The sequence below is a fragment of the Coregonus clupeaformis genome, chromosome 13 (genome assembly GCF_020615455.1).
Source record: "Coregonus clupeaformis isolate EN_2021a chromosome 13, ASM2061545v1, whole genome shotgun sequence".
Classification (NCBI taxonomy): domain Eukaryota; kingdom Metazoa; phylum Chordata; class Actinopteri; order Salmoniformes; family Salmonidae; genus Coregonus; species Coregonus clupeaformis.
In genome coordinates this window covers 17,130,186-17,154,717 of record NC_059204.1, presented here as the reverse complement: position 1 = coordinate 17,154,717, position 24,532 = coordinate 17,130,186, and the positions used below count along the sequence as shown (strand labels likewise).

The following is a 24,532-nucleotide window of genomic DNA, read 5'->3' as shown; positions in this document are numbered from 1 at the left end:
AGTGAATCGAGGCACGGCTATGTCACAGAAAAAGAGCAATAGAATCTTCAGAGTCACAGCCATACGGTAGTACAGTGTGAATATCTGTCTGTGTATCAGTGTAGCTGTGTGCATGTGCACGTGCGCGTATATGTTTATGTGTGAAATGAAGTGCAGCAGTGTCGCAGCCGGCCATTGTGACACATTAGTATGCAGGCAGCTACCGTATAAAAGCGGAGGAATGGTGCTGTAGACGGCCATAAAGGCCAGGCCTGGCTGAACCACTGGGAAGGAATGAGGTGGTAAACCCCACACTTGGCCCTGCACAGACACAGCACAGGCCTGGTTGGCTAATTGAAAACGTGTGTGTGTGTGAGACGTGTGTGTGTGAGTGTGAGTGCAGTGTGATCCTGTATGTGCATAAGTGTGAGCCAGACATCGCACAAGTATGAGTTTGTCTGTGCTCATGGCGATATGTCCACCAGTTGCTTTGCCACACCAATGTCCCCTATCCTGTACCCCTCTACCCCAGCTTCATCATCCACATGAACCAGGGCCAGCGCTTTTGTTTTTGTTCAGCGATCTGCAGTGTCTTCACCCAGAGACTGCAAATTAAACCACCCCGCAAATCTTCCATTATAGGTAGTAAAACCTAATTTTAGATTTCCTGCTCAGCACAGCGTCGTGACTGATTGCTAGCATACTTGCAGGAGGGGGGCCCGAGCCATTACAAGGGCAGTGGCTGCACTGAGTTTGTGACTTGCTCAGGGGCCATGGTAAACCATGGTAAAGAGGTGCTTTATGGGCCGCCTCTCGCCCGTTAAATACCTTTTATCACGTGGTAAACCTGCTGGACCACACTACTGTACACTAGAGCTTACCGGTCAACTCAGTAACCACAGGACTGACTGTCATCTTAATTTGTATTTGTATTTATTACGGATCCCCTGGGGTCCAGCAAAATAAAGGCAGTTATACATTTTTTATAACATTACAATACATTCACAACAGATTTCACAACATATTAAGTGTGTGCCCTCAGGCCCCTACTCTACTACCACATACCTACAACACAAAATCCATGTGTACGTGTGTGTATATTGCGTATGTTATTGTGTGTTTGTATGCATGTGTCTGTGCCTATGTTTGTGTTGCTTCACAGTCCCCGCTGTTCCATATTTGTATCTTTCTTAAATCTAATTTTACTGCTTGCATGAGTTACTTGATGTGGAATAGAGTTCCATGTAGTCATGGCTCTATATAGTACTGTGCGCCTCCCATAGTCTGTTCTGGACTTGGGGACTGTGAAGAGACCTCTGGTGGCATGTCTTGTGGGGTATGCATGGGTGTCCGAGCTGTGTGCCAGTAGTTCAAACAGACAGCTCGGTGCATTGAACATGTCAATACCTCTCACAAATACAAGTAGTGATGAAGTCAATCTCTCCTCCACTTTGAGCCAGGAGAGATTGACATGCATATTATGAATGTTAGCTCTCTGTGTACATCCAAAGACCAGCCGTGCTGCCCTGTTCTGAGCCAATTGCAATTTTCATAAGTCCCTCTTTGTGGCACCTGACCACACGACTGAACAGTAGTCCAGGTGCGACAAAACTAGGGCCTATAGGACCTGCCTTGTTGATAGTGCTGTTAAGAATGCAGAGCAACGCTTTATTATGGACAGACTTCTCCCCATCTGAGCTACTGTTGTATCAACATGTTTTGACCATGACAGTTTACTATCCAGGGTTACTCCAAGCAGTTTATTCACCTCAACTTGCTCAATTTCCACATTATTTATTACAAGATTTAGTTGAGGTTTAGGGTTTAGTGAATGATTTGTCCCAAATACACTTCTTTTAGTTTCTGAAATATTTAGGACTAACTTATTCCTTGCCACCCATTCTGAAACTTACTGCAGCTCTTTGTTAAGTGTTGCAGTCATTTCAGTCGCTGTGGTAGCTGACGTGTATAGTGTTGAGTCATCCGCATACATAGACACTCTGGCTTTACTCAAAGCTAGTGGCATGTCGTTAGCAGTGGTGTAAAGTACTTAAGTAAAAATACTTTAAAGTACTACTTAAGTAGTTTTTTCGGGTATCTGTACTTTACTTTACTATTTATATTTTTGGCAACTTTTACTTTTAATTCACTACATTCCTACAGAAAATAATGTACTTTTTACTCCATACATTTTCCCTGACACCCAAAAGTACTCGTTACATTTTGACAGGAAAATGATCCAATTCACACACTTATCAAGAGAACATCCCTGGTCATCCCTACTCTCGCTGATCTTACGGACTCACAAAACACAATTGCTTCGTTTGTAAATTATGTCTGAGTGTTGGAGTGTGCCCCTGGCTATCCGTCAATAAAAAAAAGATTTGCTTAATATAAGGAATTTGAAATGATTTATACTTGTACTTGTACTTTTGATACTTAAGTAAATTTTAGCAATTCCATTTACTTTTGATACTTAAGTATATTTAAAACGAAATACTTTTAGACTTTTACTCAAGTAGTATTTTACTGGGTAACTTTCACTTTTACTTGAGTCATTTTTTATTAAGGTATCTTTACTTTTACTAAAGTATGAACATTCAAAATTACAATGCTTGTCTTTCATAATTTGGTCAGATATACTTGGATGTGTAATGTCATTGTTTGTTGCTGGCATGTCATGCCTAAATTTGCTAATCTTGCCAATGAAAAAAAACATTAATGTAGTTGGCAATATCAGTGGGTTTTGTGATGAATGAGCTATCTGATTCAATGAATGATGGAGCGGAGTTTGCCTTTTTGCCCAAAATTTCATTTAAGGTGTTCCAAAGCTATTTTCTATCATTCTTTATGTCATTTATCTTTGTTTCATAGTTTAGTTTCTTTTTCTTTTTATTCAGTTTAGTCACATTATTTCTCAATTTGCAGTACGGTTGTAAATCGGTTGTACAGCCAGACCTATTTGCCATTTATTTTGCCTCATCCCTCTCAACCATACAACTTTTCAATTCCTCATCAGTCCACAGGGATTTAACAGTTTCTACAGTCATTTTCTTAATGGGTGCATGCTTATTAGTAACTGGGATAAGCAATTTCATAAATATGTAAAGTGCAGCGTCTGGTTGCTCCACATTACACACCACAGACCAACAAATATTATTTACATCAACATAGGAATCACTACAAAACTTATTGTATGACCTCTTATACACTATATTAGCCTTTGGAACTTTGGTTTTCCTAGATATAGCTACTATATTGTGATCACTACATCCGATGGATTTGGATACTGCTTTCAAACAAATTTCTTCAGCATTACATGTTGATGATTTAATTCCTGTGCTGTTTGTAACGACTCTGGTAGGTTGATTGATAACCTGAACCAGGTTGCAGGCACTAGTTACAGTTTGAAGCTTTCTCTTGAGTTGGCAGCCTGATGAAAGCCAGTCAATATTTAAATCACCCAGAAAATATACCTCTCTATTGATATCACATACATTATCAAGCATTTCACACATGTTATCCAGATACCGACTGTTAACACTTGGTGGTCTATAGCAGCTTCCCACCAGAATGGGCTTTAGGTGAGGCACATGAACCTGTAGCCATATTACTTCAACAGTATTTAACATGAGATCCTCTCTAAACTTTACAGGAATGTTGTTCTGAATATAAACAGCCACACCTCCACCTTTGGCATTTATGTATTTTCTGTAGATCTTATAACCATGTATTGCTACCACTGTATCATCATAGGTATTATCTAAGTGAGTTTCAGAGATTGTCAGAATATGAATGTCATCTGTTACTAGCAAATGATTGATTTCATGAACCTTAAGCTACATATGTTAACGTGGGCTATTTTTAACACTTTTCTGGGATGCTTGATTGTTTTTCTTGCTTTACTGGGAAGCTTAGCAGAGTTAGACATGCTTGAGTTATTTATGTTAGTGCAGGTGAGCTGCACACAGTGAACTTCCTGCTAGGGCACAGCACCTCAGTGCTAACAGTATAACTCTGGTTCATAGGCATAAGATTACTGCATACAATAGCTGTAGGATCAACAGAGGCATTCATGGCAGTAAGAGGGACATAAATTAGGTTACTTACATTCTGCCTTCCAACACCCCTGGGATAATGTACATTTGCTGAAGCATTTTGACAACTCAGCAACACAATGGTAGGGATTAAGAAATGAGGGCGGCAGGTAGCTTAGTGGTTAAGAGCGTTGTGCCAGTAACCGAAAGGTTGCTGGTTCTAATTCCCGAGCCGACTAGGTGAAAAATCTGTCGATGTGCCCTTGAGCAAGGCACTTAACCCTAATTGCTCCTGTAAGTCGCTCTGGATAAGAGTGTCTGCTAGATGACAAAAAAAAAAAAAAAAAAGATTAAATGAGCTGGGCTTGAGTCATTGATAAGTCATTGTCTCAACGCAGCCTTATAATGCTGTGAAAGGATCCAGGAACCCAAATGATTTGGGTGGATCCCATCCTCCTCATAATGCAAGCTTTGTTTCCAGAAGGTATCAAAATTGTCAGTAAATGTTATACCCACAGAGCTGCAATAGTCTCGTAGCCAGTTATAGAGGGCTAAACGTCTGCTGAACTGTTCAATGCCACAATTTAGGGAGGGCAGAGGTCCAGATATTATGGGGCATTTGTTGGTGTCAAGTAGTGACCCAATCAGTTCTTTAAAATCCATCTTCAGCTATTCTGAGCTGCCCTTCATAATGTCATTCGACCCCACATGAACCATGACAGTATCAGCCCCCGGTGACTGACGCACAGCCTCAGTAAGCAACCTGGTAATATCCTGAACTTTTGCCCCAGGGAAACACAAAGTCTTTGCCCCAGGTACAGATATATGCCTCACCATCGAACTCCCTATCACAATAGCCAGAATAATCCGGCCTCTGCCTTGTCTCGAAGCTGATTGCGAGGTCAGAGCCACAGAACTCACCTGAAAAGAGGGCTGCTGAGACGCCGGCTGCGTGTAGGCCACAACAGCCAAAGGGACAGAGCTTTGATCCAGAGAGCACGGCCCAGTGGAGGGGGGCCTCAGTGGTCCAGGCTGTGAACATTCAGTTGATTGACTAGGACAGGGAGAGGTAGCTGGAGGGACATCCGCAGCCATGGAGGGAGCACCCAAGTCCCCAGCAGAAGACAGCTGGTACAGGGGCTCAAAGCGATTTGAAAGTCTTAAGTCCGGATGCGGGGGAAGAAGGCAGGCGCGCCGAGAACGATTCTTCTCCTTCTTTCTGGTTCCGACACGCATCCATTTACACTCACCTGGAGTCGAACAATGAGCAGCCATTTTCTGGTTCAAGCTAGTAGAGGGGTGCAGTGGCGGAAATTTATCATAGTCCAGGAAGGTCCCATTATGATCCTCTTGGATGTTTTGATAGGAAGCATTTAAAGATGCCGATAGTCTCATAGAATTCTTATTCAGTTCAAGGCGCTTGGTCAAATTTTTTATTTCTTCATGAAGAGTAATAATCCTTTCTTTAGCTGCATCAAGTTCAATAAATTTTTCACAAATGAAGGTATCCATCGGACCTTTCCCCGTGACAACTAGGAACATGTTGCAGATTATACACTTAATAGCACGCGAGTCCCCAGCAGATTCAAAGGAGTTCTCACTGCTGAACACCGACAGTCCAAGGGAACAAACATTTCCAGGCGCCGTTGGGGACTTAGATGCTCCCTCCATTGCCTTGGACAACCCTACCAGTGCCTCGCAGAACTGTGTTGTTGTCTGTCTCTCATTGAATGTGAAGAGCGAGATAAAAGTGCTGGGGGGCGGGTGATGGCTGGGTCGGTTGTTGCTACGCACCGGCCTGGCTACGTGTTAGTGTTTGGTGTAGCCTCTCAGGCTGTGTCGGGTGTGTCCCCAGTGTCTGTAGTCCCCAGTGTCTGTAGTCCCCAGTGTCTGTAGTCCCCAGTGTCTGTAGTCCCCAGTGTCTGTAGTCCACAGTGTCTGTAGTCCCCAGTGTCTGTAGTCCCCAGTGTCTGTAGTCCACAGTGTCTGTAGTCCCCAGTGTCTGTAGTCCCCAGTGTCTGTAGTCCCCAGTGTCTGTAGTCCACAGTGTCTGTAGTCCCCAGTGTCTGTAGTCCCCAGTGTCTGTAGTCCCCAGTGTCTGTAGTCATGGGGGATACAAAACATACAGTTACAGCATGTACTGGCCAACAATTGGAGTCACACTCACACGCTGGAAATAAGCACTTTCCTTTAGTTGTTCTATAGAGAGCGTTGTATGAGTTGAGCTCTTGGTATCCAGGTACTAAAGTGTCCGGGGTGAAAAAGTTGAATGAAAAAAATTGAGCGAGGAAAAAACTAAGATGTTGGTAAATGTGTTAAATGCAGAGTTTTGATTAAACGGTTATTAAAAGTAAAAAACTAAAAGTTTGGCAGGTAGCCAAGTCGCAACAAACAGCACAGCAGCACGACAACGCGGAAGTGTGACGATTTCCCACTGTGAACAGAGATGTGGTTTTGCAAAGCAGGGTGTTGAGCAAAACAAGGGGGTCACCTTAATGACAGCACTGACTGTCACTTTAATGAGTGGTTGATGTCAATAGTTTAGACCCCAAAACCAACCCATTGACTTATCCTGGATTAGTTGCTGTAAAGGTATTGCTACTTTGGCCCTGTTTTTCAACAGTGGTATGGTGGAGATGGTGATTTGAGTTTGTGATTTGAACCACTATGTTAGCATAATCATCACCCTTCTCATAGTGGAAGTAACTAGTGTCCACTAGACGAAGAAGTAAAATAAATCAATGTTGGGACCACAGACAAAATGATGAATGACTTGCAATGATGTAGACTATTCAGGTTACTCAGGGCTATTCAGACAAGTTCATATACTGTACAGTATATCACAACATAGAGATCAAGTTGGTGTCCACTAAGATGGAAAATACCATTTGGCAGTGCAGAGAATGTAGTACATGGAAATATACAGAGCTGATATACTGTAGAAGTGAAAGTTCAGTCAGATATGAGTAATCTACTTTGCTGGAATACAGTGAGTGAGTGAGAGAGAGGAGGAGAGCTCACCCCACCTGCAAGTAATCACCTCCTTTCACAGCAGGGTCTATCTCTCTCTCTCTCTCTCTCTCTCTCTCTCTCTCTCTCTCTCTCTCTCTCTCTCTCTCTCTCTCTCTCTCTCTCTCTCTCTCTCTCTCTCTCTCTCTCTCTCTCTCTCTCTCTCTCTCTCTCTCTCTCTCTCTCTCTCTCTTTTCTCTCTCTCTCTCTCTCCTCTCTAGTGGATTGATTCACCTTGTTGGATAACATCAGTGTTTAGTGTTCTCCTGTCTAGGCCCCAGTCAGAGGTGGTGAAAGCTGGACGTGTTCAATTGAATTGGTAGGGAAGTTCAACATACCCCCTGTCATCAATCCTCCTGTTACTACCTGAGAACCACGTTTCTTTAGGAGAATGATACCAGCTATGTCAGATGATGCCAGAAAATATCCCATATTGTGTCAGATGATGCCAGAAAATATCCCATATTGTGTCAGATGATGCCAGAAAATATCCCATATTGTATTGGTGCTGTAACTAGAGTGGCACTTTACCTGTACTATTTGTTTGATTGTCCCATAGAAATAAATATGCACATGCATAGCCCATACATGTGTTTATTAGTGATGCGGGAACAAATCGATACCGTTACATATCGGGATATTATTTTTGACGATATATCAATCATATCGTTTTGACAATATCGAATATATATTATTTTTAAATAGGGAGCCAATTTGTTTTCAGCACCTTTATTTCCATGACTGATCAAAGCTCATTTTTTCATTGCTCTCTCTTGTCCCTCTGCAGCAGACATATGGTGAGCAATATGTTAGGATCATCGAATCTCAATAAAATCACAGAATTGAGTGGCAATACATATAGAATTTGCACCTAAGTATCGTGATAATATCATATCGTGACGTACCTGGCAATTCCCAGCCCTAGCTTTTATGTTCTCTGCTTACTTCAATTTGACTGAGTCATTGTATTGGGTTTTTGTGTGTATATTTATTTAGCTTAATTTTACTCTGCATAAGCCTCCTTGACTCTTGTATTCAAAACACAGATTTGATTTGACATGTGATGGCAAAAAGCATGTGGATTTGTGATTTAAAGCAGCACGTATTTGTGTGTGCACTTGATTTCAATCAGCCATTCATTCACATTGCATTCGTTTTCCCAAAGCCCATTTTTCAATGTAAAGTGTCGCAGTGTTCATGCTTTTCATCATGTGACATATGATTCCCTCTTTAGCGGTATTAAGTAATTACGCTGTATTCTTGTTTTTCCCTCTCAGCAGAATACTGACGCTGTTACATTTCAAATGAAAGAGGTTTGTGGTTAGTTGGGAAGGCTGAATAATTTGCCGCACTGATCTAGAAATATCCAATGCATGCATAGGTGGACTCAAAGCAATGATATTGTTACAGCTTTACATGAAGCCTTAAATGCAGTTATTTTACCCCAGGCTTAAATTCCACCATCCCAGCTAAACTCATGGAATTGAAACAGATTCTCTGCACATGATCAGATTGTCCGTGTATTGGTTTAATTTCTGTGAAGCTATGCACACAGGCAGACAGTCAGCCAGCCAGACAGACAGAGAATGACAGACAGACAGACAGAGGATGACAGACAGACAGACACACAGACAGACACACAGACACAAAGACAAAGAGCCAGCAAACTAGCCAGATGGTTGGCTGGCTGCATGGATGGATTTATGGTGAGCTCTATTAGATTGCATACGAAATCAATCATTGACAAATTCTACCAGACAGTCGTCTTCCTATAGTTGAGAGAGAAATAATTAGTTTGGTAAGTGAAACTTGTCGTAGTGTTAGCGGTCCACAGGGAGTGAGAAGACTGGATTCCACGTCTGTTTTTAGCTTATATGTGGAGAGTACCACAGAGACCATGAGGGCCACAGGCATGTATGGGGTTAGAATGCTATGCTTTATGACTCCAGGCAGCCAGATGAGATGACGCTTACCATGCACTGTGAAATGCCAAAAGAACCCAAAGTTATTGGTGCTCATTATACATTTGTTTAGATGTTGTGTTCACCAGATAGGCATGTGCGATTCTAAGCATAGAAGTGGAGACAGACCATAGCTTGAGGAAAGTGAGATAGATGACATGGACATCTCCATCTACAGATATAGACATCAACAGGCATACTATATAATATACTGTATCTTTTAGTGACAGGTGAAAAAATCGATACAGTTACATATCGGGTTATAATTTTTTACGATATATCGTATCGTTTTGACAATATCGCAATATTATTTTTGCGCTAGTTGGCTGTACATGAAATAAAACTCCAGTATTTTTCCTTCATAACTTGTTCTCCATCTTCTTTTTAAATATGGAGCCAATTTCTTTCCAGCACTTTTATTTTCATGAATGGAATTTTGTTTTCTCATTGCTCTCTCTTGTCCCTCTGCAGCAGATATATGGTGAGCAATATGTTTAAAACATCGAATCGCAATAAAATCACAGTATCGAATCACAATACATATAGAATCATGAGAATCGCAATGCGTATTGTATCGGCACCTAAGTATCGTGATAATATTGTATCGTGAGGTCCCTGGCAATTCCTAGCCCTAGTATCTTTCCAAAGAATATTGTAGTAGTATTTTGGCAGCAAACATTTAGGATGGTGTCTTTTCCTAGACAGTGCTCATATAGCGTTTGTAAGTAAGTTATGTTGATGCCTTGCACTTATAGCCTTGCACCTTCATCATGTGGTAAAAACAAGACCACAACAGTGAGCAATGCGGCAACATTTCTGACAGCCAAATCGCTAGACCAAAATGTGTCTGTGTGTGTGTATGTGTCTGTGTCTGTGTCTGTGTCTGTCTGTGTCTCTGTGTGTGCGAGCCAACCTTTCTCCACAACCATATGTGCCTAATTTGCTGAAAATATGCTAAGTAGTGTAATTCTTTAAGGACTATTAGAGCAAGGCTGATAAGACCACCCGCTCTACTGCTTTGGGTGGCTTTCCCCTGCAGTGCTGGAGTATGCTGAAACAGTATTCCTTCAATAAGTATTGTTTTACTCCACTACTCTATGCAAAGACACATTTCACAACACACTCTCCAAGATCTCTTTGTTTGAAATTAATTATTTACTTTTGTTTAACTGTAAACCAACACAGTCAGTTAGCCATGCAGCACAGCCACACACTGAGGTGTTGGGGCCATTATAGAGAAGTATGATGAGATAAAATATTAATTAGATACAGATGACTGAAAATGCTAGAGATCGCTGATCCAGATCCATGTTTTTTTCCTTTCTTTCAGAGAAAGTATAAATTATTTAGGTTGTACAAGTTGCATTTTATGTGAGTGTGGGTGGATTCCTCTAAGTAGGACTTACTAAATGCCTTTTAATGGGTTTTTAAATTGCCAAAGATAGGTTGCTTGGGAGTCTGGGAGAGGTGATCGGGCACATTATGTTGTTTTCCAACTAATGTGACATTAAATGGTGGAGTTTGTGGTCTCTGTAACCTAATGATGGCAACACTGAGATGGACCGGGACAGATGGTGTCAGTATGACCAGCACTCCATGCCCTTAAGCTTTGGTTGTTAATATAACAAGCTGGTTATGAGGTTGCATTTACAACACACACTGTCATCAGCAGCACTACAGCTAATCAAAATATGATCTGACAGATTATATTATAAGGTACTCCATTTCAGGGAATTTGGGCATTTTTAATCCACATTGCTGATTTATCATGTCTGTCAACGTCAAGGACAAATGAGCTATCAAACTGTTGTCATACTCAATTGTGGACATTGATATGGATTTAGATAGCAGTGTTAATATATTGGTTAAAGAGTCAGAATAGGCCGGCATTTAATTTGATTAAATTAAGTAAAATAGGCCTTACTAAACCAAGTCTATTTGTTGACCAAGAAGTCTCCTGTTTGCACATATAGTGTCGGTATGGTATTGAGTGTACGCTTGCTACGTTTAATTTCTTACCACCATACCTTTTCAATTTAGTGCTTAGTCAGAAATCTAAACCTGAGCCACTTTAAAATCCATTACTCGGCCGTGATGTCACTCGCCACTCTTTTCCTCGCCTGGGGCGTTTTTACTCTCTGGAAAGTTTTATTTTGGTCAAAGAAAACGGGATAATTATAAGTGCTCTGGCTGAAATTACATGCCACTGGCTGCAGTAGCAACACAACACTACTTTTTTCCCCTGGGTCTGCCTGTCACTCACTCTAAACCTAGAGCCACATGGGCTGGGGGGGACGAAGGAGTGTGTGTGTGTGTCTCTCGGTTGGGGGTCCCCACTAGAAACATCACCAGGATGAGAGGGGTAAGGGGTTAGAGGCTCAGTCAATGAGAGGCACTATGTGTTTTAATCTTAGTGCCATGGTCCATTGAGACGTCCTAATCATGAGCAAAATACCTAGATGTCAACATTACAAACTGTGAAAGATTTGAGGAAAACAACACAGCCAGAGTCTTCTGTGATGATGGCAGAATGGTCATCGCTAATAGATCATTATGTACAGTTCTGGGCGATACTAGAGACAGATAATGTTGGGTCGAATGTAACACTAGGTCTAAACAGTTTTTGCCCAGAATACTTGCTATGAAAGAGATTATTGGCTGATACCAATATCATGTTTCTTATAGGCCAACACCAACTATATAATTGTGTATGTGTGTGTGTGTGTATACGTGTGTGTGTGCTACGTTTGCTGTGGTGGCTGTCCTCGTGGGTGTTCTAGAATGTGTTGGAGTGTTCTCTGTGTTCTCTGTGTGCCGTGGCTCCATGCTCTGTGTGTGCTGTTATGATAAGTGTGTGTGCTCTGGCATATACTGTATGTGTGTGATGATAAATCGGCACTCCTGGTTGCCTTTGGTTCCCCACTGGGTATCAGAGTACTATAGACAGTAGGGCAACAGAGTGAGTGGGAGGCCACTATGGTCGGCCAAAATGGCACCCATTATGATATCATCAGGGTATGATGTCACCCGGCTTCTTGGTCATCGCCGTAGCAACACCTACCTTTAATCCAAGCTCCACTGGTGCCTGTACCAGTGTGCCTCAGAAAAAGAAAAAGAAAAACACACACACTCTTTGGGCGAGATGTTTTTTATATAAATAATAGCCTAGGAGCTGCTTAAACTGTGTGCCTCCCCTCCCCCCCAAACATTGCTTGGTCTTCAGTCCGAAAATAGAATAGTAAGTTACCAAACCATAGAATGAGTTACTATAAATGATGACTATTTTAATAATAATGTTGAATAATACAACATTGGATGTCCACCCAATTATATTATATGACTGTAGCCTCCCGTTTTAATTCTGAAAAGTTTATAGTGATGGTAATGATGACGTTTGTTTATGAGGTGTAGCTACAGTATCTTCAACCTAGCCTAGATTTTAGCTAGCTAGCGCTAAGGTTATCTGCTCGGTGTAAGCTAGCTTGACTTGCTAGAAAGTAAGAGAAAGTAAGAGAAACAAGTTGAGGAAAAAGCAACTAAATGAAACATGTTTTATTATCACCTGAAACAGTATGTTTCTCCTGTCTTGAATGAAAAGGTCATAATTTGCAATCTCCCAAAATAAATGCGATCTCTGATGAGAGACAGGCTCTCCTCCATCTTGCGTTACAAACACTACACTTGTCCGACCAGTAGCGGGGCAATACTGTGTGAAAAGGGAGTCCATCCAGTTGTGTACACGCGATACAGTATGGATCTCTTGCGATATAGATATTTCACATGTGAATATTGCGATTTTTATGTGAATTTGCTTAATTGTGTATGGGCTGTTCATGAGTGTGTGCTACACACACACACACACACACACACACACACACCCACACCCACACCCACACACACACAGCCTATGATTAATAAGTAATTACAACCAGCTCAGCTCCCAGTGGCCACGGGGCCGCTCGCTGTCTGTTCCCTGATGGCTCCCAGATGTGTCCGGTAGGACGGAGGAGAGGCGAGGAGAGCCCATAGAGAGTGGGAGACGTGCCTATCTCTCCAGCCCTACTGCTTAACCTGAATGGGCCACATATTATGACCCAATGGAGCTTTTACAGGCCTGACATTCACAGCAACACTCAGCCGTGACCGTACAAGCTGTTTATTTCTGGAACTGAGGGGATCACCCCATTGCGCTAAATGGAGGTCTCTGTCGAGAGTCGTTTCCCCAAGCCCGGGTTAGCGCTCATGCAGGGTCTCATCAGTGTGTCGACTATGTGGGTCCTGCCAAGGCTAGACGCCCTTCTTAACTGATGGGTGTCCTGTCCCCCAGTGGCTAGGGGATGCAGGCCATTACCATCATGATTAGAAAAGTCCCTATAATACACAATAATACAGTACATACACAAAGATATGTGTAATGAGAACAATTTAATTGATATTGAATGACAATATACCCATCTCTTTCTCACTTTCTCCCACCTATCTATCTCCCTCTCCCTCTCCCTCTCCCTCTCCCTCTCCCTCTCCCTCTCCCTCTCCCTCTCCCTCTCTCAGGTAGAAGACTGTGTGTGCTGCTCGTGTCTCTGATGTCAGCCGGGGGTCATGATTCAGACTGGAACAGACCCTGCAGGCCCCACCAAAGTAAGTCCATAAGTCCAGACAACATCTCTACACTAAACCATGTCCATACTGCATTGGATCAGCTGTACAATTAAAAGTCAATGGATTGCTTTTCACACATTTGTAGAGAGAGTACTTGCCGAACCACATTGGACATATTCTGTGACTGAATCTGAGTCTCTTCCATTCATTTCGATACTGTGAATGGAGGAGATACACAAGTGTATCAAAGCAGAGGAGTAGAGTGTGGAAGCAGTACACTGTGTGTGTGTGTGTGCATGCATGTATGTGTGTGAGTGAGTAAATCCATGACCTCTTCTGGGAATAATTGACCTGGACTGCTTTTCCAATTCTCCTCCTCTCTCTCCATACCAGTGGATTAGAGTGGGCCGACTGTCTCCACCAGTGTTATGTCTGCTTCTGGTAAAGCCATGACACTGTACTGTGTGAATGTTGGGCGTTAATTTTACTGCTACGTGGTAGCTGGCAGCAGAGCCACTTTTTTATCTAAATAGATTCCCCTTCTCTCCTCAATAATACAGAGGACGGCCAGATGGGGGTCCCCCAAGGATCATTTTCACAGGATAGGGTTTCATATCAGCCTGGAGAATACTGCTCCAAAAGGAAATAGTCCAGGATTGTAGGTATTCATGGTCCAGTATTGGACAATGAAGCCTGAGGTTAACGTTTATTTTGTGGTATTGTCTGCAGGTCTGGGCTCCCTATTACTCCTGTGTGTAACACTATTGTGATGTTATTGTCGAGTTATTTTAACACCTTTGACCGTTTTAGGTTAGATCTGTGAATGCATTGCGTTGAGTCAATATTATGCTATCCATAGAGGGCGTTGCAGAGTGGATGACAAGGAGATGTCTTTAGGGGAAGCTATAGGGCCATTGTGGATTGCGCCAGTGTGATTATGAGGCTGGTCCCGAGGGTAGAGTACTTACTCATTGTCATAAAGGTCTAGAGCAGAATTTCATCTGTTTAGTTTGGCTGCAGGCCCGGGACCGTTGAGTCTGCAGATTGCAGTCTACGTCGTTGTCTACATGTACTGTACCTCACTGACACACTCTTAACAAGTCTGTCATGCATGACCTAGCATTTGGTCATAACAAGTGACAACTTAATGCCAACAGACATAAGACTTGTGTCAAATGACATGAGCCAGTTATAAGCATAAGTTAAGTGGGATTTGATATCCTCCATAGATCTGTGTCTCATAATGGTGCTGAATGACAGGTAACAGTACACTGAAAAAAATGAAGGTTCTTAAATGGTTCTTCCTTAGCTCTTGCCCAATAAAGAATCTTTGAGTTAAGTGTGGAGTTCTTGACGTAGCATCTACGGTTCTTTAGAATTCTAAAAGGTTATTGAAATGTATGGAAGCCTGCAGATGTGTCCCTTTCATAGCAAATTGGCCAGTGTTAACTAGTATTGATTTTTCAGTGTAACATTTCTAGTGCTGCGCCACCCAGGACCCCAGGTATACAGTGACTTCAGAAAGTATTCATACCCCTTGACTTATTCCACAATTTGTTGTGTTACAGCGATGCCATGGATTAAATCAATATTATTTGTATCACCCATCGACACAAAATACCCCATAATGACAAAGTGAAAACATGTAAAAAATATTTGGTGCTAATTTGTTGAAAATGAAATAAATATCTAATTTACATAAGTCTTCACATTGTCTGTTTATTGTGAGGAGAGTGTAGCTCGGTTGAGCTCCGTATATTTTGTATTGCCGGGGCATATTTTCCCTGTGTGCCTGTTTGGTTCCAGTGCGCCTGTTTTGCGCACTGGACTGTTTGACGCATTTCTGCGTAACTCTGTATTCCGGAATAAACTCTGTATTCTGTGATTTACCCTCCTGCACCTGACTCCTTCAAATCATCCATTACAAGACTTGCCATAACAAAGGTGTTGAATACTTACTGACTCAAGACAGCTTTTCATTTTTTATTAATTTGTGAACATTTCAAAAAACATTATTCCACTTTGACATTATGGGGTATTGTGTGTAGCCCAGTGACAAAAAATCTCAATTTAATCAATTTTAAATTCAGGCTGTGACGCAACAAAATGTGGAAAAAGTCAAGGGGTGTGAATACATTCTGAAGGCACTCTATCTACTGCTGTACAACTCCCCCGTTGTACATATGTATTGACTGAATTTTGATACTGCTACAGTGCTATTTGGGTTGTTAATTGGATTCGTCCTGCCATTCTTGATTTCTTGCCTTTTTGTTGTTGTTATATTTTTCTTAACATTTTAATTGTTTGACATTTGACTGCATTGTTAGGCGCTAGTAACGAAAGCATTTCGCTGCACCGCTATAACACCTGCTAAACTGTATGTGACCAATACCCTTTGATTTGATATCTTAGTCTTCTCAACCCTGGCAGTCATTCTGAATTAAGGTTGTGGTGAATAAAAATTTAGGAATTACACATGTCTTTGCAAGCCAGCATAATGTGACTTGTAGGCTTGATGTGACCTGTAAACTATGCATTTCAGGCCACTGTATTAGGGTAAAACTAGGCTCTCAAAGGAGGGCTTATGAAATATGTATTGTCTTAAAGAATTTAATATTCATGTCAACATACAGCGCATTCGGAAAGTATTCAGACCCCTTGACTTTTTCCACATTTTGTTACGTTAGTCTTATTCTAAAATTGATGAAATGTTTTTTTCCCCTCATCAATCTACACCCAATACCCCATAATGACAAAGCACAAATATTTTGTTTTTTTTATTACAAAAAAAAACGGAAATATCACATTTACTTAAGTATTCAGACCCTTTACTCAGTACTTTGTTGAAGCACCTTTGGCAGCGATTACAGTCTTCTTGGGTATGATGCTACAAGCTTGGCACACCTGTATTTGGGGAGTTTCTCCCATTCTTCTCTGTAGATCCTCTCAAGCTCTGTCAGGCTGGAAGGGGAGCTGTGATGAGGTGTGAATGAAGGAGTCAGGCGCAGGAGGTAAAACACCGAAGTCCAGAGTTTATTCCGTTTACATAAATAAAACGCACCAAGCGTCAAAACTAAATATTCCACCTTGGCAATAACAAATGGAAGCTCAACCGAGCTACTCGCTCTCACAATGAAACAATCACTCACAAAGACAAGGGGAACACTTATACACATACTAATTAGGGGAATGAGCACCAGATGTGTGTGATTGACAAGACAAGACATGACAAGTGGAGTGATGAGAATGAGATCGGCAGTAGCTAGTAAGCCGGTGACGACGAATGCCGAAACCTGCCCGAACAAGGAGGGGAGGCAGCCTCGGCGGAAGTCGTGACAGTACCCCCCCCCTTGACGCGCGGCTCCAGCAATGCGCCGACCCCGGCCTCTGGGACTGCCAGGAGGACGCGGAGCAGGGCGAGTTATATGGCGACGGTGGAAATCCCTCAACAGGGAGGGATCGAGGATGTCCCTCCTTGGGACCCAGCACCGTTCCTCCGGACCGTACCCCTCCCACTCCACGAGATACTGAAGGCCCTCCACCCGACGCCTCAAATCCAGTATGGAACGGACCGAGTACGCCGGGGCCCCCTTGATGTCCAGAGGAGGTGGAGGAACCTCCCGCACCTCAGACTCCTGGAGTGGACCAGCTACCACTGAGGAGAGACACATGAAACGAGGGGTTAATAAGGTAATCAGGGGGGAGTAACAACCTGTATGTAACCTCGTTTATCCTCCTCAGGACTTTAAACGGCCCCACAAACCATAGACTCAGCTTCCGGCAGGGCAGGCGGAGGGGTAGATTCCGGGTCGAGAGCCAGACCCGATCCCCCGGTACGAAAACCGGGGCCTCCCTGCGGTGGCGGTCAGCGTTCGCCTTCTGACGACGCACGGCGCGCTGGAGGCGAACGTGGGCAGCGTCCCAAGTCTCCTCTGCGCGTCGAAACCAGTCATCCACCGCAGGAGCCTCGGTCTGGCTCTGGTGCCACGGTGCCAGGACCGGTTGGTAACCCAAAACACATTGGAAGGGTGTTAGATTAGTGGAGGAGTGGCGGAGAGAGTTCTGAGCATATTCTGCCCATGGCAGGAACACCAACCACTCCCCCGGCCGGTCCTGACAGTAGGTCCGCAGGAACCTACCCACATCTTGATTCACCCTTTCCACCTGCCCATTACTCTCGGGGTGAAATCCAGAGGTCAGGCTGACCGAGACCCCCAGACGTTCCATGAACGCCTTCCAGACTCTAGACGTGAACTGTGGACCTCGGTCGGACACTATATCCTCTGGTACCCCGTAGTGCCGGAAGACGTGAGTAAACAGAGCCTCCGCAGTTTGTAAGGCCGTGGGGAGACCGGGCAGAGGAAGGAGGCGGCAGGATTTCGAAAAGCGATCCACAACGACCAGGATAGTGGTGTTACCTTGGGAGAGGGAAAGATCAGTAAGAAAATCAATACTAAGGTGAGACCATGGTCGTTGTGGAACTGGTAAAGGTTGTAGTTTACCTGCTGGGAGGTGCCTAGATGACTTACTCTGGGCGCACACTGAGCAGGAGGAAACATACACCCTCACGTCCTTAGCCAAGGTAGGCCACCAGTACTACTCGGTCAGGCAGCGCATTGTATGATCGATACCTGGAGGACCAGAGGAGGGTGACGTGTGTGCCCAGTGGATCAGACGATCACGGATAAGCGCAGGCACGTACTGCAGCCCAGCTGGACACTGCGGTGGAGATGGATCTGTGCGTAATGCCTGCGCTATATCCGCATCCATCGCCCATACTACCGGCGCCACAATGCATGAGGCCGGGAGTATGGGGTTGTTGTCTCTGGGCCTCTCCTCTGTGTCATACAGCCGAGACAGTGCGTCTGCCTTCACGTTCTTCGTACCCGGAATGTATGAGAGTGTGAAATCAAACCGGGTGAAGAAGAGGGCCCACCTGGCCTGGCGAGGATTCAGCCTCCTTGCTGCCCGAATGTACTCCAGGTTATGGTGGTCTGTCCAGACGAGGAAAGGATGTTTCGCCCCTTCGAGTCAATGCCTCCACACCGTCAAAGCTCGGACAACCGCCAGCAGCTCCCGATCACCAACGCCGTAGTTCTGCTCCGCCGAGCTGAGCTTCTTTGAAAAGAAGGCACAGGGGCGGAGCTTGGGTGGCATGCCCGAGCGTTGGGATAAGACAGCGCCTATCCCTACCTCGGACGCATCCACCTCTACTACGAACGGTAGTGATGGATCGGGGTGAGCAAGTACCGGGGCGGAGGTGAACAGACCCCGCAATCTACTGAAGGCCAAATCAGCCTCAGCAGACCAGCGGAGCCGGGACGGCCCACCCTTCAACAAGGAGGTAATGGGAGCTGCGACCTTGCCAAAGCCCCGAATAAACCTCCGATAGTAGTTGGCAAAGCCAAGGAAGCGCTGTACCTCCTTCACCGTGGTTAGAGTTGGCCAATTACGCACGGCTGAAATGCGATCTCCCTCCATCTCCACACCTGTGGTAGTAATGCGGTATCCGAGGAAGGAGATTGACTGCTGGAAAAACTCACACTTCTCTGCCTTGGCATAAAGATAATTTTCCAGCAGTCGGACCAGTACCTTGCGAACCAGGGACACATGCTCGGCCCGCGTAGCAGAATACACCAGGATGTCATCGATGTAGACCACCACACCGTGACCAAGCATGTCCCGAAACACCTCGTTCACAAAGGACTGGAAAACGGATGGAGCATTCATCAAACCATAGGGCATCACCAGGTATTCATAATGCCCCGATGTTGAGCTGAATGATGTTTTCCACTCATCTCCTTCCCAAATACGCACCAGGTTTTAGGCACTCCTGAGGTCTAATTTGGTGAAAAAACGGGCCCCATGCATTGACTCAATCACTGAAGGAATGAGGGGAAGAGGATAACTAAATCATACCGTCACCTTATTCAGTGGTCGATAATCAATGCACAGGCATAAACCGCCATCTCTCTTCTTCACAAAAAAGAATCTCGAGGAAGCAGGTGAAGTGGAGGGACGTATATACCGCTGGCGCAGGGACTCGGTGACGTATGTTTCCATAGCCTCCATCTCAGCCTGCGATAGGGGATACACATGACTCCTGGGAGGTACAGCGTCTACCCGAAGGTTTATCGCACAATTCCCCTCCCTTCGGGGGGAATGCGCACGGTGGGGTTACCGTCTGGACTTTCCACCGTGGTTGCACCAACGGAAACACCTAGACACCTACCCGGACACTCACGCGACCACCCCGTAAGAACCCTCTGCGGCCATGAAAAATTGGGGTTGTGAAGGGCTAACCACGGAATACCTAAGACTACAGGGTAAGCAGGAGACTCAATAATCAAAAAAGTGATCTGGCCAACATGCGTCTCCTGTGTAATCATGGTGACTGGTACAGTAACCTCCTTAACCAACCCGGACCCTAATGGTCGACTATCAAGTGCTCTGATGGGGAGTGGAATGGATAGGGGAACCAATGAAATGCCTTGACGGCGTGCAAATGCCCTGTCCATAAAGTACCCAGCTGTGTCTGAATCGACTAGCGCCTTACACTGGGAAACTACCAGGTGATCGGGAAAGGAGATAGATAAGGTACAGTGTGCCGCAAAGGGCTCTGAACACGTTTGGGTGTTCGTCACCTGGGGTGATGCGTGAGTACCCTGCCTACCGCCTCCAGACCCAAAGGAACGTTGACTGCGACGTGAGGTGGATTGTCCCTTTGTGCCACCAGAGTGGCATTGTCGCTGTCCTCCTGAACTCTCTCGACTGGCGGATCCCCCCAGATCCATCTGCTCGGGGTCAGAGTCGTCCGGAGTGGGAACGGGCAGAACCCTACCACGTCCTCTGGCTGCTAGCAGATTGTCCAGCCGGATGGCCATGTCCACCAGTTGGGAGAACGATAGCATGGCATCACGGCAGGCTAGCTCCCGTCGGACGTCCTCCCTTAGGTGGCACCGGAAATGGTCGATCAGGGCCCGCTCGTTCCACTGGACCCCGCTGCCAGCGTCCGGAACTCCAGCGCGTAGTCCTGTGCAGTCCTCGTCCCCTGCCTCAGATGGACCGAAAGAGGCGAGCAAACTCCCCGTAGTCCTCCAACGCGGCACCGGTTGACCAGCTGGTCTCGATAGATCGGGTCCTCTCCTCTCCAGGCGTTGTACTACCTGAAGAACCCGATCCATCGCTTCCCCCAAGCTGGCCAGCATCGAGGAATGCTCCTGGACCCTTGCCACAACTCCAGGCATGCGGTCTTCTCCTGCTGACTCCATTCAGCGGGTGAGTGATTCTGTGATGAGGTGTGAATGAAGTAGTCAGGCGCAGGAGGTAAAACACCGAAGTCCAGAGTTTATTCCGTTTACATAAATAAAACGCACCAAGCGTCAAAACGAAACTATCACAAGGGAAATATTCCACCTTGGCAATAACAAATGAAAGAGTAGCTCACTCGCTCTCACAATGAAACAATCACTCACAAAGACAAGGTGAACAGAGGGAACACTTATACACATACTAATTAGGGGAATTAGCACCAGGTTTGTGTGATTGACAAGACAAGATATGACAAGTGGAGTGATGAGAATGGGATCGGCAGTAGCTAGTAAGCCGGTGACGACGAACGCCGAAACCTGCCCGAACAAGGAGGGGAGGCAGCCTCGGTGGAAGTCGTGACAGGAGCGTCGCTGCACAGCTATTTTCAGGTCTTTCCAGAGATGTTCGATTGGGTTCTAGTCCGGGCTCTGGCTGGGCCACTCAAGGACATTCAGAGACTTGTCCCGAAGCCATTCCTGCCTTGTCTTGGCTGTGTGCTTAGGGTCATTGTCCTGTTGGAAGGTGAACCTTCGCCCCAGGCTGAGGTCCTGAGCACTCTGGAGCAGGTTTTCATCAAGGATCTCTCTGTACTTTGCCCCGTTCATCTTTCCCTCGATCCTGACTAGTCTCCCAGTCTCTGCCGCTGAAAAACATCCCCACAGCATGATGCTGCCACCACCATGCTTCACCGTAGGGATGGTGCCAGGTTTCCTCCAGACGTGACGCTTGGCATTCAGGCCAAAGAGTTCAATCTTGGTTTCATCAGACTTTTGTTTCTCATGGTCTGAGAGATCCTTTAGGTGCCTTTTGGCAAACTCCAAGCGGGCTGTCATGTACCTTTTACTGAGGAGTGGCTTCCGTCTGGCCACTGTACCATAAAGGCCTAATTGGTGGAGTGCTGCAGAGATGGTTGTCCTTCTGGAAGGTTCTCCCTTCTCCACAGAGGAACTCTGGAGCTTTGTCAGAGTGACCATCAGGTTCTTGGTCACCTCCCTGACCAAGACCCTTCTCCCCCGATTGCTCAGTTTGGCTGGGCGGCCAGCACTAGGAAGAGTCTTGGTGGTTCCAAACTTCTTCCATTTAAGAATGATGGAGTCCACTGTGTTATTGGGGACCTTCAATGCTGCCGAAATGTTTTGGTACCCTTCCCCAGATCTGTGGCTCGATACTCTATGGATGAGTGTCGAGGCTCCACAGACAATTCCTTCGACCTCATGGCTTCGTTTTTACTCTGACATGCACTGTCAACTGTGGGACCTTATATAGACAGGTGTGTGCCTTTCCAAATCATGTCCAACCAATTGAATGTAATAATAATAAATAATATGCCATTTAGCAGACGCTTTTATCCAAAGCCACTTACAGTCATGCGTGCATACATTTTTGTGTATGGGTGGTCCCGGGGATCGAACCCACTACCTTGGCGTTACAAGCGCCGTGCTCTACCAGCTGAGCTACAGAGGAAACATTTTTATTTAATCAATTTTAGAATAAGGCTGTAATGTAACAAAATGTGGAAAAAGTCAAGGGGTCTGAATACTTTCCGAATGCACTGTATGTTGACATTAATATTACGTTCTTTAAGACAATACATATTTCATAAGCCCTCCTTTTGAGGGCCTAGTTTTACCCTAATACAGTGGCCTGAAATACATAGGTAACAGGTCACATCAAGCCTGCAAGTCACATTATGCTGGCTTGCAAAGTCATGTGTAATTTCTATTGGATTCCAGCTAGAGTGGGGATACCCAAATGCACTGTATTCATTTAGGATCTCACTTGGTGAAGGCCACATGACTGAAAATGAATGAATGCAACAACCATTTCTCTGTCACTAACAAACACAGTCATGAGTGGTACTGGTAACTCTAGAATTCACTCAAAAGGCACCCTGGGAAATATGCAAATAAGGCTTAAAACCCTACAGCAAGGCTATTCAATTCTGGTGTTATGATACTGATGATTTGTCCGTCACAGATTGTTTGTTAATGTTCCTACCATTGTGGCTAGATGTAGCATTGTAGCTAAGCCTAAACCTAAGCCTTTTCCTAACCTTAACCTCATTCTCCTAACCTGATACGTTAACTCACCTTGCCTGCTGCATTAGTTCTCCTAACCTGCCACGTGAAGTATCCTAACCTGCCACGTTACTTATCCTAACCTGCTATGTAAACAAACCATTTGTGGCGACAAATCATCAGTATCACCACACTGGACCTGGAGGGCTGAAACATTTCTGGTTTTGGATTTTTGTATGGTTCTTCAAAGAATCATCTCATTTATGGTTCTTCAAAGACCCTAAAATTGTTCCCCTATGGCATCGCTCTCAAGAACCTTATTTGGTTCCAACTTGCGCCTTTATTTTTAAGAGTGTAGGTTAGTTGTCATTAACACATATTCAGTAGAATCTTTGACCCTTTCAAGCGTATTCCAGACCCCATAATAGTACTGATTCATAGCCTGTGACTCACTGGACATTTAATGTTTCATCCACCACATGCTCTGACTGAGACAATTGGTCCCTGTGGTCAAATATCACTGTGAAAGACCTCAAAGTCTGTGTTTGAGTGGAGGACTGGTGAATTGTGGGAGTAGGGGACAGACTGGGACAGACTGTGGATACAGAGGCTCAGTGATCTGTGTGGCTCACATCTCCACCTCTCTTTTCTCTTCAGGTGATCTGCTTCCTCTGTGGAACTATATTCTACATGGGAACAGGGTACACATTTACAGGGACTCTCTGCAGTTGCCATTGAGTTGAATGGACTGCTAGCTTGTTGAGACCTGTATGAAAGGTTGATCCTGTGTTTTGCGGGGACTCAGACACTCCGACAAAGAGGAGCGGGCCAGAAGCCACACTAGACATTCCAAGAAATCTGGCATTCAGGAATTGTATTTGCGCGGAGATCAGACCATAGCCCTTTTCTCTTTCTCGCTCTCTTTTTTTCTGTCTTTGATTTTTCGGTCGTGTGTGTTTTTTACGTCTGAGGAGGGGGAGTATGGGGTAGAGGCAAACTTGCGGTCTGGTCACGTTCGATTAAATTCTGTGCAGGCCCGGCATGTGGAGCAAAGCTGGGTAGATATTTCAGTCATTTGTTACCCGGCAGCCTCGGCGCTGGAGTGGTTGCCAAGTTGTGACCGAGGCGCTGACACACGCATTCACATGTGTGTGCAGCCCCGGCTGCAGGCAGCAAGGCAGCCAGGCCAGATGTGCTGCTCAGCGTGGCAGCTGGAGACAGAGAGAAACAGACAGGGCTTCGCAGCGCACAGAGGTAACCGATCCCACACTCCTCCTCTCTTAAATTATGTCTCTTTATCTCCTCTCTCTGCTCTCTCGACTGATCTCTCCTGTTTACTTTGTTGTGCCCACTCTTTCATTATTTCCTCACTCATGTATTTTCTTCTTTGTCTCCTCTCTTGTCCTGTTCCTCATGTCCTCTTCCCAGTTTCTCCTCTCCTCTCTTGTCCTGTTCTTCATGTCCTCTTCCCAGTTTCTCCTCTCCTCTCTTGTCCTGTTCTTCATGTCCTCTTCCCAGTTTCTCCTCTCCTCTCTTGTCCTGTTCTTCTTGTCCTCTTCCCAGTTTCTCCTCTCCTCTCTTGTCCTGTTCCTCATGTCTTCTTGCCAGTTTCTCCTCT

The 24,532-nt window shown here is 44.9% G+C and overlaps 1 protein-coding gene across 5 annotated transcripts in view; it reads left to right on the top strand.

Annotated features, from left to right (window-relative positions):
- LOC121579359 (transcriptional regulator Erg) overlaps positions 1 to 24,532 on the top strand; it is a 73,474-nt gene that overhangs the window by 10,840 nt on the left and 38,102 nt on the right. For 2 of the 5 annotated variants that reach the window (XM_041893895.2, XM_041893892.2), the window contains exon 1: positions 13,554 to 13,624. Coding sequence is in view for 1 of the 5 variants with exons in the window: in XM_041893889.2 (XP_041749823.1) it covers positions 13,586 to 13,624 (39 nt within the window). In the remaining 4 variants the exon portion in view is untranslated. Of the gene's footprint in view, positions 1 to 13,537; positions 13,625 to 24,532 lie in introns of those variants that run through there. The other 3 variants (XM_041893891.2, XM_041893888.2, XM_041893889.2) reach the window with 2 other exon arrangements.